The following is a 13258-nucleotide window of genomic DNA, read 5'->3' as shown; positions in this document are numbered from 1 at the left end:
CAGGAATGTGCACTGAGGAGTTAACCCAGCAGTCCACAAGCCAGCCTTTCGAATGGAGGCAAAGCAAGCAGCAAGAAATAGGTGAACCCTAGAGCTGCATGCAGACTGGCACCCATGGGCATGACACCCAAGGGACTCTCCCTCTTCTCTCCATGACATCCCTCCTTACACCCCCATAAAGGCTGAACTTAAGTGGGTTCTTGTTTTGATTAGGCACCCAGAACATCCTCAGCTTACCATCTACACTGCAGATCCAACTGCAACATCTGGGGTTTGGGATGAGGGACATGCCGGACTGGAGGTGGGCAGCACCTCCCAAGCTACCAGGCACTAAATGTTTGCAGGGGTGATCAGCAAAGAAACGGGGGACCTCACAGTCTCCCCTGATCAGAGCTCCCTCTTAACTCCTGCAAGCAGGGGATCTGCTGGTTAGCCCCTCAGCTCTGCAGGCAGGGAATTTACCAGGACTGCTGCATCTACTTTTAACTCTGCCAATTCCCCACACCTGCAAACCACTCACAGGTAAATTGACCCATCTCTGCAATTCCTGAGGAGTCCCTCTGTCCCTGCTGTGGGACCCAAGTTCAGCTCAGGCTCCAAGCCTCAGGAATGTGAATGGGTCCAGAGACATTAAGTCGAGACTTAGATGCACTGTGCCAGAAGTTGCAGGGTTTCCTGCTCCCCTCTGCATGGCCAATGCCCCTGGCAGTGCCCTTACAGCAGCAGCCATACTGGGATCAACCCACAGGGATCGAGTGCACGGATAAAACCCCAAAGGGACCTCAAAGTCCCTCTGTGGGGACTTTGCTGCATCAGCCCCTCAGCACTTTGCTTCTCCACTGAACTTTTTAAAAGGGTGACCTTGATGCAGAGCCCGAGTGGGTCTTTGCAGGGTGCAAACTCATCCCCTCTCCAGCCACCAAGTGCCATGGAGGAGCGGTTTTAGAGCCTCAGCCTGCCCCAAAATACTTACGTAGGAAGGAGGATCCAGCCAGGCTGCTTACTTTCCGCACGTCATTATCTGGAACAAGAGTTGGAAGTGTAGGAATCAGAGAGGAAGGGCTGCTGCCTGCCCTGTGCCCCACAGCAGGGCCACCCCATTCCACAGCCAGCCCATTCTCCTGGCCACCAGCCAGCTAAGCCCCGTGGAGGCTGCTGAAGCAAAGGCAAGGCCAGAGGGAGTGCACAGAGCCCTTACCTGAGGAGACGACAGCCATGATAGCAGGGACACCGTAGTAGGTGAATGCCCCATTCTCAAACCGCAGCCCTTCCTTGCCAACCTCCACCTCCACTTTCCCCTAGAAGGAAAAGGAAAACCCGCTCAGAGAGGCACCCCCTGCTCCTGGCCACTGACCCGCTCAGGGCTGCAGGGACCCCCTGCCACCCCATATGAGAAGACAGGCATCTCCACTGGAAGAAGCAGCCCAGAGCAAGGCAGCAAGGAGAGACAGACCACCCTCTTCCACCTTCCACTTGCCGCTGCCCCAGGCACCTGTAGGATGAGGACGAAGTAGTCGACGGGACGGTTGCGCTGGTAGAGGTAATGCTCCGCCGCCTTCTTGTTCTTTCGGTCGTACTTGAGCTCCTGGATGACGTTGGGGTGTTTCAGGAGCCGCAGCAGGATCTTCTCAGAGAGGTAGGGGGACTTGAAAGGCTCCACTTCTAGAGGAGAGGTAACACACACTCGCTCAGCAGGGCCAGGGCTGCCATGAACCCATTATCCGCTGACCTACACAGCCCCTGCTTCCCGCAGCCTCAGCACCCCGCTGCATGGAGGGAAGCCAAACACAAACCCATGATGGTGGAGCAGCACAATGCCCAGGGTGAGGGCCCAGGCAGGTGGAAACTGCTCACTGAGGGGGAGCCTGACGGATGAATAGCTCAGGGATGCCCCGTGGGGCTGGTGCTGCTGCAGGGAGATGCAGGGCTTGCACAAGGGCTAGGGTACCTGTTGCCATGAACCGATGTGTAGCCAGGAGGAGCTGCGGGGAGATCTTCACCTTCATCTCACTGTCTGACAGCCTGAAGATGGAGAAGTCCTGGGGCTTGCGTCCCCGGTGGGGCACTCGCTCCTTCTTCCGATTGTCGGCTGCGGGGCAGAGAGCAGAGCAGTCGCCTGCCTGCAGCACCCACAAAGCCATTGCACCCGAAGGCCCCACATCACATGCACATGTATGGAGAGAGGCACATCTTGCTGCACCCTATGGCAGGGCTGCTGTGGAGCAGCAGCCAGAGCAGCAATGTGCACAAAATGTGTTGTGTATCACAGCCTTGGGAGCAGCTCCCTGGGGAGAGAGTGGGGTGGTGAAACATGCTTCTTTCTCAGGAACAAGTCCTGGGTTGCCCTGGCTGGATGCATCACCCAGAATTGGAAAGGAGCTTGGGAACCACCCATGGGCACTTCATGCCCAACACGCATGTCCCTGGGTCAGGCCCTGCCCAACCACTGGCTGCTGATGCTAGTTCTTCTCTGTCTCGAGCATTCAAGACTCCTTGACATCCGACCAGCATCTCTCCATCATTTTTGTCTTTCCCACCATGACTGTGAATTGCTCTGGGGAAGGACCACAATTTGCTCTGGCCTGTTTCCTACCCACATGTCTGTCTGTCTGTGCGGGCTCCCACCCTGGGTCCTGCAACTGCAGTAGCTGCTCTGGGACACTAACTGTACAGATCCGTCTCATCCAGGATCTCGGACTTGATGATCTCCTCAATGACATCCTCCAGGGTGACAATGCCCATCACCTCGTAGAACGGGTCTCCTTCCCCTTCGTTGTTCACCCTCTGCACGATGGCCAGGTGGGACTTTCCTGTGGGGCAGAGCAGAACGGCAGTGAGATGATCTCCCCCCACCACAGTGGGAGGGGACCCCAGCACAGTGGGCTGGCAGGTGGACAGGGCTTGGTGGGAGGCACAGATCACAGCCAAACCTCAGAAGCATCCCCCATCGCCCAAAACCACCCCAACCACGCTAACCCAAGGAGAAGGGCTGGAGACACAGTCCAGCCTAATAGGGCTGCTACTGCCCAGGCTGATTTCTAGGTGTCACAGGACTCTGCCCGGCTCTTTTTTGGGGCTGCTTGCTTTCTTTACCCAGGCAATCTGCTGCGAGTCACTCCATTTAGCTCTTTGACAGCCTCCTGTGCAGGACTGAAGTGTACATTATGCCAGCTCTTCTTGCTTACCCTTGGCTTCACTGGCACGAGACAACTCTAACAGAGCAATGAGACAGCATCCTCCAACACAGAAATGTGAGTTTGTCCTTGGGCTCTGCTGCTTTCCCTCATCCTCCTGGTGTTTTCTCATTCTGTTGTTAATTATCTTTCCTATCAAATTGCCAGGAGCAGCTCCCCCACATCTTTCTATCCATCACTGTCTGGACTGATCCTAAAGCTTTTCTTAAAATATGGGCAAAGACTCCAGTTCCTCAGAACAGCAGCTGGTTTTAATGCAGAAATGCATATGTTTGTTTGCAGCTTTCAGCCCAGCTCCTGCAGAACTCTTGGATGAACCATCTGGATGTGGAGGCTGAACACTTTTCAAGCCATCAGCTTGCACCTGAACATCTCCTCCAAACCCTGCCACCAACAGCACCTCCTCTCTGTTACCTTAAACAAGCAGACTGGGACCAGGACCTTTCACCTGCAATGGTGGTGACTCCTGCTCAGAAGTCACAGTGTTTCTCAACCACAATCTCAGTTTCCTCACTTGTCCCCAGTAAACTGGCAGCTCTGCTGACACATTCTCAGGCTTCTTGCTTTTGGCATACTTGAAACATTGCTATTTGCTTTTGCACGTCAGGCTTTCTGTAAGCTGTTTTGACTTCTTCAACCTCTCTTTTCCTTTATTGTCTGCTCTGATTTATGCTCCTGCTCAGCAGCTTGACCAGAACCCAACTTCCAAACCACAAATAACTTTTGGGTTTCTAGCTCCAATATATTCTTGGGCCTGCCAAGGAGCACTGGTTTTCTTACCACCCCTGTGTCTCCGACGCTGCTCAGCAGTGCACTCAGGTTCTGAACATCTAGTTTTACTTAAAAAGTTAAAAATGTCCTTCACCGTCACCACAGCAAACAATTTCCCCTCCCTCTGTTTGCTCTGCATCCCTGTTGCAATGCCTGCACAAACCCGGCTGTACCATGGGCACTGCAGGGACCTCCAGAAAGCTGCAAACACCTTATTTTTCCCCTGGGCACAAAGCTGAGCTCCTGGAGCAGCAACGGTCACCCAAAAGGAGTTCCTTCTGCTATGCAGCTGCCTCTGCATCTGCTTCTCCCATACAGCCTCCCCGACAAACCCGCCTGCTGCTCTGGGCGAGGGGATGTGAACAGTATTTATGCCTAAAGATGGAACAGGGGTGGGCTCCTGCCTGCTGCACAGCTCCCTCCTTGCCCACGGGTGTCTTCTGGCTCGTCCCCGCAGTGAGACAGGGACGAGCATATCCAGGGCATCCCAGCAGTTCCACCAAACATGCTAGGGACCACACGACCTTCAAATAACCCTGCCCTGGATCTGAGATGAGCAAATGATATTTCTCAGCTGAAGATTAGCACTATACATTTCTGACAGCAAAGCTTGGGCATTTTCCACAGTATAAATTCCCTCCTCCTCATACCAAGCTTTTATTGCAAGATTTCAGAGCAGCTCACTGCCTCCCACGCCTACAGAATTAGAAACGAGAATGTAACATCACAGCAAGTAGCACCGAGATGCACTTTAAAAAACCAAATCAATAGCCTTGGGGCACTGAAAATTCAGCCTGTTCTTTGGACTGGGCTATTTCACTCCTTTCATACACGGGTTTGAGCATCTTGTCTGTTCAGTGGGTAATAAAGCAAAACGACTTGAGACTTAAAAAGAAAAAAGCAGCGGAGTTGGCTGCAAGACAGCAGCAACAGCTACGTTTCATCTTAGCAAAGTCCAACTTTCAAAAATGTCTCCTTTGCCAAACCCCGCTCCCAAACACAAGGGCCATCTGGTCTCCTACAAGTCCTCGGGTGAGTAGGGAGAGAGGAGAAGTTATTTCTTTTGGCTGAGAGCTTGTTGTTAATGACATTTACATGCAACCCAAAACCACCAAGCCCTTACAAAAAGCTTAGGTGCTACTTAAAGGCAGTCAGAGAGTAATGGAGGCAATTCTTTTTTTTTGGCTAAACACCTATATCAACGCTGTAATTTGCTCTAGAGCAGCCTCAGAGAAATGTGATTCCAGCTCCATGTTTGCGTAGTGGCAAATGAGATTATTTAGAAATAACCCAGCACTGTTAGCCTGGGAGGAGACCCATGGTTTCATTGCACTGGGGGCAGAGCCAGGAGGGCTGTTAAGAGTTCTCAGGAGTTCTTTATTTTCACAGAAAATAAACACTTGTAGCCATGCTATAAACCCCCAGGTTTCAGTTTCCAGCCTAACACCCACATTAGAGATGGAGCAAGTACCCAGTGATGGAAAATTGTTGCAATTCATGTGGGTTGCTCCTGGCCCAGATGGAGTGAGCTGATACCAGCCCCTGACACTCGAATCACAAACCCCTGCAAATGCACTCCCAGCCCTCGCAGAACTGGTCTCCAAATACCTGCTGGTCCCAGCTGGCCCACACTGGGAGAGAGCTGACTTGCTCTCATTTCCTACCTGATGGTCATGAGATCGTTTGCAAAGTCCTGTCCCCTTGACCCAGCCGGGTCGTGCATCTTCTCCCAGCACTTTTTAAACAGACTATTTGGCAGCAGGGGTGGAGGGGGTTTGCAGGTGCCCTGGCTGTACGGTCATGGCTTGTTCCCTCCTGGGCTGGGGATGCTGCTAAGCTTGCCTGTGCCCCCTTTCTCAGCCCTGGGAACAGCTACACTTGCCCAGAGGAAAAGCAGTGGCTTTTGGAGCAGGTATGAGGGCAGAAGTTGGTCAATTTTATGATGTGGAAGTAATGCCCAAGGGAGGGTGGCACAGGGACAGACCCGGGGACATCAGAGGGGTCACGTTCTCTTCTCCAGCTGTTATCCTGCAGGTCTGCCTCAGTGGGATTACAATAGAGAGAGATAAATCACTTAAACAAAACCCCAAGCTTGATCTAAACCAGCTTTAAGATCTGTAAAACCGATTCCAAAAAACACGCTATTGTAACCGTTGCTTGATAGCTCAAATGAAATGAATTATAAGGGCGAGCTGCTTCCCCACTAGCAAGCGGTCACATGTGAATTTTACAGGGCTATTGCTGATGCAGGAAAGCACAGTGAAACACTTGAGAATCAAAGCCTTGGTTTGGCAAATGCTAGAACAAATGGGCAATTAACTGTACTTGTGCAAATAGCTCCACTGGCCTCGGCAGGACTGCTCTCGCACAGGAAGTCTATAGGTGATTAAGTGTCTGCTCAGCATGGGATACAACTGTACTAAATTCTTTATGAGCTACATGAAATCTGCTCTTTTCAAACAACAGCTTCAGTGGAAAGTTAATACCTCAAAATGCTAAATTACAGAGCTAATATAAACAGCTGAAAGCTTCCGGAAAGAGCAAGCATCTGAACACATAGCTAAAGCTTTTATGCCCATTTTTAGGAGCCTTGTTTTTCATAGGTACCTAAATGACCTTGGGCTCATAGATCCACCTCAAAATGTCCTCCCCAATGGGAGAACAAGGTCTGAACACATGGAAATGCCTTTACTTGTGGGAAAGAAAGTGCTGTTGGCTGCAAATATAGCCCGGACTACTTCCTTATAATTTTTTTTATGTAGGTGCTCTGCCAGAGGAATGCTAAAGATGCTTTAGCCTTGTCTCTCTTTCCATGGGATGAGCATTCTGAGCATGAAATTTACTTTCATGAATTTTACAGTCAGATCTAAAGCTATTAGTAGGAGATCAAAGGTACAGGCACAAGCCATGAACCATTTACAGCTACAAAATGGAAGGAAAAAAACAGAGTAATTGGTAAATAAGGTTGATTTGTTAAAAAAAAAAAAAAGTCACTTAAATCTATTTTCTGTGTGCTTTTCATCAGGGCTCTTCTTTGGGCCAGGGGGCTGCCAGCATCTCTGTGTCCCCTTGCAGATCTGTATCTGAAGTAAGTGCGGACCTTGACTTGAACTTCTTGAACTAGAAACATGTCTGAATGTGCTCTTGTGTTACCACAACTCTGCATGAAGGGTGAAACCACATGCCTGAGGAGTTGCACCTAGAGGCAATGCACATCTACACCTAAACACAGGGAAATAACCAGGAGGGCTGCAGGGGCATCCAGCTCTACGTGGAATCAGAGCTATGCAAAGGGGAAACCATAAATCCTAATCTAATCCAGACCTTCTGCAGAGATGATAACTTCATCTGCTTACATCTGTCTCTACCAAAGTACAAAAGCCTTTCTCATACTCTGCTTTGGTGCTTTTCCTAAGGAAAAGTGGGGGAAAGATGCAATATTTGTAATAGCTGATGTATTACTGTTGACAAAACAGATCGGGAGGGTAAGGGGGAGATTAGAGGGGACACAGAATCTCATCTTCTATCTGCTGTACAACATGGCTCTGATCTCCTGGGAATGACCCTGCCTGCCCACAAATGGTGGGTGCCCTTGCTTATTACTTGGAGCCTAAGGAAGCCTACAAGGATGCTGATGCTTTCTCAAGCTGAAAACCAAATAATTCCAAAAAGCTTATGCAAAACTGTTTTCATTGGTGTCTATAGCAGAGGCTACTTGATTCTTTCCCACAGCTCATTGTGAATATACCTTTGACAGCTCCACAGAGGAAGATTGCCAGCTGGGTGCCCTCTTCCCTGTGGACATGGCTCCCCTCTTGCTTTGCTGAACACCTCCCTGGAGAAGGCCTGCTCCTGCGCTTGCTGGGGCCAGGTAAAGCAGCCCAGGGTTCACACAGTAAAAGTTAGCACAGCTTTGAGGGAAAAGCAGTCAGAGTTACAGCATGAGTAACTGAAAACATCTTTTGTGAATCAGCACTGCATTCACTCCAAGTCTGGCAATCACCCGTCAGGGCACGTGTATGGGATAGTTCCTGGATAAAAACTGGCTCCTTAACCCGTACAACTGGCTACAGAGGTCACTGCTTCAGCCCATCAAGATACTCAAAATGGTGGCTGTCATACTTGCATAAATCTCTTGAAGGTCAAGCCATGCTTTGCCCTTGCAATGACTGCAGGCTCAGAAGAAAGCCAGTGAGAAAATCAGGCAAAATGGTACTGACCCCAGTTCCTGGCAAGTGCAAGCACCTTCTCCAGCTACATTCAATTTGTAGAAGTCTAATAGAAGCTGTGAAGTGTTTTGAAAAGCAAAGACAGACGCCAGGGTAGAACCGTCCTCTGCAGGACAGGCTGTTTTCCCTGCTAAGCCAGGAAGTTTGTTTTTGGAGCATTTACTTTTAGTAACTTTCAAAAGATGCCAAACCACAGAAGGCTAATTTGAGTTGTGCCTCAGCCTCTGCCCTGCTGCAGGAAAAAGAATGTAAGAGTGAATTTCCACTGTTCCTCTGGCAGAGGGAGGTTACTTGCTGAAAGGTGCCATTGCTATATATGGACCCATGGAAAAAATCAGCCAACAAGATCCACAAATGCCTTGAGTAATGGGATAAGACTATAACTTCCCAAAGGCACCTACTGAACAATGCAGTGGACCTCATGGAAGAGCTGCCTATGAGTTTTATCTGGGAGCTTAGAATAAAACAGCCAGGTACTCTGAGATGCACCAATACAAATTGCCAAGAAATTGTCCCCAAATTTTTTCACTCTTTCAGTAGTTTCAGCTTCTTTCAAGCTACAGGTGACAAAGTTACCATACTGGTGTGCATTTTCTTCTTTCTAGAGAAGAAAGGACACAGATCTTGTGTAGTGTCCTCCACTTAGCACTTCTAGGTAAATGCTGCACAACTATACCTGCCTTCTATAATGACCTTCCCTAGCTTGCTTGAAAATATGGCAAACTGAGTGTACACTGGATGTGGTCTACCTTGATTTCAGTAAGGCATGTGACACAGTCTCCCACAGCATCCTCGCTGCTAAACTGAGGAAGTGGCAGCACAGTGGACTGGATCATCAGGTAGTGAGGTGGACTGTGAACTGGCTGATGGGAAGAAGCCAGAGAGTGGTGGTCAATGGAGCAGAGTCTAGTTGGAGGCCGGTATCTAGTGGAGTCCCTCAAGGGTCGGTACTGGGACCAGTACTACTCAATATATTCATCAATGACCTGGATGAGCGAACAGAGTGCACTGTCAGCAAGTTTGCTGATGACACAAAATTGGGAGGAGTGGCTGACACGCCAGAAGGCTGTGCTGCCATCCAGCGAGACCTGGACAGGCTGGAGAGCTAGGCTCTTCTTGGTGACAACCAATGATAAGACAAGGAGCAATGGGTGCAAGCTGGAACACGGGAGGTTCCACTTAAACTTCAGAAGAAACTTATTTACAGTGAGGGTGATGGAGCACTGGAATAGGCTGCCCAGGGAGGTTGTGGAGTCTCCTTCTCTGGAGACATTCAAAACCTGCCTGGACGCCTTCCTGTGTGATCTCATCTAGGTGTTCCTGCTCCGGCAGGGGGATTGGACTAGATGATCTTTCAAGGTCCCTTCCAATCCCTGACATTCTGTGATCCTGTGATTCTGTGTACAGCCTTTGTTATTTGAGTTCATTCCACTGAGTTTTGATGAGGAAATCAAGTCAAAACTAGCACAAGCACAAGCAATTCGCATCTTCAGCTGGACCTGCCTCAGGCTGCTGTAATGCTGCTTTTCAATATAGTTTTAGCAGCTGCCCTCCTCCTTCGGGCTGTGGGTTGAAGTCCAAGCTATCTGTTTGCAGGCCAGCACCACCCATGCCCCTGCTGCTGTGTGTAGCCTTCTCTGGGTTTTTCCCAGTTCCCATTAGTGCCTCCAATATAGACACATTTCTCCAGGAATTAGTGCCAAAAGAGACATCGAATGACACCCGCAGCACCAGGCTTGTGAAGAGTTTGACCAGTCCTGCGGTGACAGGACAGGGGCCAGGTTTTGTCATCCAGGAGCACAGGGCTGGGCCATGAGCTTCCTTGGTGCTACTGAAGTGTGTGCTACTATTTTCATACAATTTAAATGTTTTGGCAAGCTGATGCTCCCAGGTCCATGGAGGGTAATCCCGTCTACACAGGGTCCTGCTGGGGGAGAGGGGATTTGAGACTCATTTATAGATTAAACTCAAGGGAAACATCAAGGCAGCTTAATGGAACTGAGTTCAAATGAGGTTAGATGTGAGCATACCTAGGAAGGAAAACTTCCCTTCAAACCCTGATATAAAAGACCAGAGAGGAAAAAAAGCTGATCATCTTCATAGCTAGGATAGCACAATGAGAGAAAAGAAATGCATCAAGTAAACAAGGATCACACAGTATGATACCAGTAAGTAGGAGAAGATGCACAAAAGCAAAAGTGCTGTCGGAGGTGTGAGCAAGAGTCCCAATGTGCTGCATTTAATCATCCCCTGACATTTTCAGTAAGAAAGAACCAATGTTTGTGTACTGTGGCAAGGAGCTCTGGCAGTGAAACTGTGTTACTTGTACATTATGGAGAAAAATGACATGGGTATAGTGGAAGTGGCAGAACATTAATCATTAGTGAAACAGATTGGAAGTGCACATTGTTATCCAGGAAAGAAAGATATAAAATGTGATGTGTATTTTGCATAAACACTGTAGTAACAAAAAGAAATAAAGGATACAAAAGCTGTTTGAGTTCATCATAGGAGAAGGAAAAGAAAGCTGGCAAGGTTTCTCTAGAGGTTTGTCAGGGACCTAAGGACCTGGATGTGGTTATCAATGCCCATCCTTACCGGAGACTTTAATTTCCTAGAAAGAGCCTGGGCCTCGTCAGTGGGAGCATTTGCTGTCCTGCAGGCACCTTGGATGTGCAAAGTGATGAATGCCTTAATTAAGCACTCACTGAACCAACAAGCAATCAGCCTACTCTCTAATTAGTAGAGGTGTCACAGAAGACCTAGTCATGGAAAGCAACCTTGATTGCATCAAACAAGATACTTCACCATAATTCAAATGGACACAGAAGAGGAGACAGTGATGAAGATAATTAATTACAAACAGGAAATCTTTATTTTAGAAATTAAATAGTCAAGTGAATGGGAATGAAACGGCAGTGGATGGGACTGAAGGCAGCTGGGAGAGAATGTCTGTTGCAGTGCAGGAGCTGGCATTGGGAACCTGTATTTGGAACTGGGAGAAGAGAGTTTAGGAGGGGTTCAGGGCTGGGCTGGGGGGTGGCCAGCTACACAACAGGGTCCTGAGGGTGACCAAATGCCTATAAATAGGAGAAAGATGAACTGGGAGAGAACAGCAACACATAGGGAGAATATTGGGGGAAGATCTGCAGTTGCTAAACATCAAGCAGAGTTAGATACTAAGACTAAAAGCAAGGCTTCTCAGCCATGTAATTTAAAAAACACAAGAAGAAAAGAGGTGGGAACAGAAGTAAATTTTAGGGAGAGCTCTAGATGGGGGCTGTGGCAAAGTGCCCCAGAAAACCATGATGGCAAACAGATGTAAGGGAGGAAGAGCTTGCAGCAAAATGCCAAGAGTTTAACAGAGCAAAGCTGATGAAGGCTTGATAATCTCCACTTGAGATGAAGACTGGCATGTGAAAGTGCAGGACAGGTAGCAAGGCTTGTTAACACGCCTGTCAGCTCAGGGAGTGACACATAGTCAACACCTCTGTTAAAGCAGGGCAGGGAAGAGGGCAAGCCAAGGGCAATGAGCAACCATAAGTCCATTTCTATAGGTCTATTGATCCATAGGGTACCAAGCTGTAGAACAAATTTGCAGGGGGCAGTAGTTGAATACATCAAAGCAAATCAGATAAAGTGCAGGGGAAACTGGCCAAGGGGGACTGTGTGAGTCATCTGACATCTTTGGTAACAGCCAACTCTCTAAGCAAGGGAGAAGTAGCAAAGACCTCAGGTGAACTTCAGTAACATTGTTGTATCATGCAGGAAGCCACAGTTAAGAAGGAATTGCAAAACTCATAAGGAATTAGGCAAAGGAAAGACAACTGGCTATTGTTAGAGGAGGCATTAGGTTGGGGGGGGGGAGGTGTGTGGAAAACTACTGCAGCTCATCAAGGTTGAACCCAGAGAGGAATCTTAATGCTTTTGCTAACAGCCTTAGTATAAAAACCGGGAATTTGCGAATTTGCACCAAGTTGGGAGTTTCCAGTTGTGAGAAGGAGCAGAGAGGTTAGGTGTTGTGTGCCACAAAGAAATTTTCTCCCTGTGATCCCAGGAGGTGGTGGGGACACAGTTGTGCCTCTCCGGAGAGGATGCTGACCTGCATGTATCTGATGATTGCTTTCCTGGTACACAAAAAAAGTCCTATCCTCCCCTCTTCCCAGCTCTAAAAAAAGAGCACAGAGATGACTCACAGAGAGACTTTCTCTGTATCTGGGATAGACCAGGTTGGCCTTTCTCATATGATCAGCTCTGCTTGCGGCAGAGTGGCCCCAGGAAGCTGGGGAGGCGAGTGCCATCCTCCTGCATTACATAATGCAGGATGTCACCACTGCAGCCATTTCTTAAAGACTCACCACGGTATGACGTACCGAGTAACACGCAGCAAAACACAATTCCCAGAGGGGGAAAAAAACACATGCTGTGTGCGTTCTCAAGGTATGGTTAATGAAATACAGCTCTCAGCATCTCTGGGGCTGCTGGCAGCTGCTGCATTATGAATACTGTCACAGCTGCAAAAAAAAGTACAGCTCTTTCTAAGGGTTTAGGGTTTTTTCCTTCCTTTAAATCACTTGCATAGAAACTCGAGACCTGCTTCTCACTGTTAAGCTGAAAACGTGAGAGCTAAGTAATGAGATGTGATCTACTGCCATAAATTCCTCTGTACAGAACAAAGCAGCGAACGCGTCCTTGCCTGGGCATGGGTGCAAGGTAGGCACCATGCTCATGCTGCCAGGCCCTTGCAGGGACATCAGCCTTGTGGGACAGGCTCACAGGCTGAGCCAGCAACCTCTGAGGCCGAAGGCTCTCACAGTCTCCACAGGCACAACCAGCACTGCAGGCCCTTGATCCACCCGGGGGCTGTCCCACCAGGTGACACCACGGTCACTGCCATATCAGCACATGCAGGGTCCGACTTCCCCCAGCATTCCCGGTACCTGCCGGGTGCTGCCAGGAGGCCACACGGGGTGCGCCATGGGGGGCTGCTCAGCACAGAACCTTTGGGGGTGCGTAAGGGGTGCAGGGGTAGCTTGGGGGGTAGCAGCCCGGCGGCCTCACCCT

At 49.2% G+C, this 13258-nt stretch overlaps 1 protein-coding gene across 1 annotated transcript in view; it reads right to left on the bottom strand.

Moving 5' to 3' along the window:
* LOC104529414 (metal transporter CNNM1) overlaps nucleotides 1–13258 on the bottom strand; it is a gene marked incomplete at its 5' end in the record, with an annotated part of 18670 nt that overhangs the window by 5045 nt on the left and 367 nt on the right. The window contains 5 exons of the mRNA XM_010173717.1: nucleotides 974–1021; nucleotides 1199–1298; nucleotides 1493–1662; nucleotides 1949–2089; nucleotides 2667–2814. Of these exons, the coding sequence (XP_010172019.1) occupies nucleotides 974–1021; nucleotides 1199–1298; nucleotides 1493–1662; nucleotides 1949–2089; nucleotides 2667–2814 (607 nt within the window). The remainder of the gene's footprint in view (nucleotides 1–973; nucleotides 1022–1198; nucleotides 1299–1492; nucleotides 1663–1948; nucleotides 2090–2666; nucleotides 2815–13258) is intronic.

Source organism: Antrostomus carolinensis, unplaced genomic scaffold (assembly GCF_000700745.2).
Source record: "Antrostomus carolinensis isolate BGI_N321 unplaced genomic scaffold, ASM70074v2 scaffold38398, whole genome shotgun sequence".
Lineage (NCBI taxonomy): Eukaryota > Metazoa > Chordata > Aves > Caprimulgiformes > Caprimulgidae > Antrostomus > Antrostomus carolinensis.
This window is presented reverse-complemented; position numbering and strand designations above follow the sequence as displayed.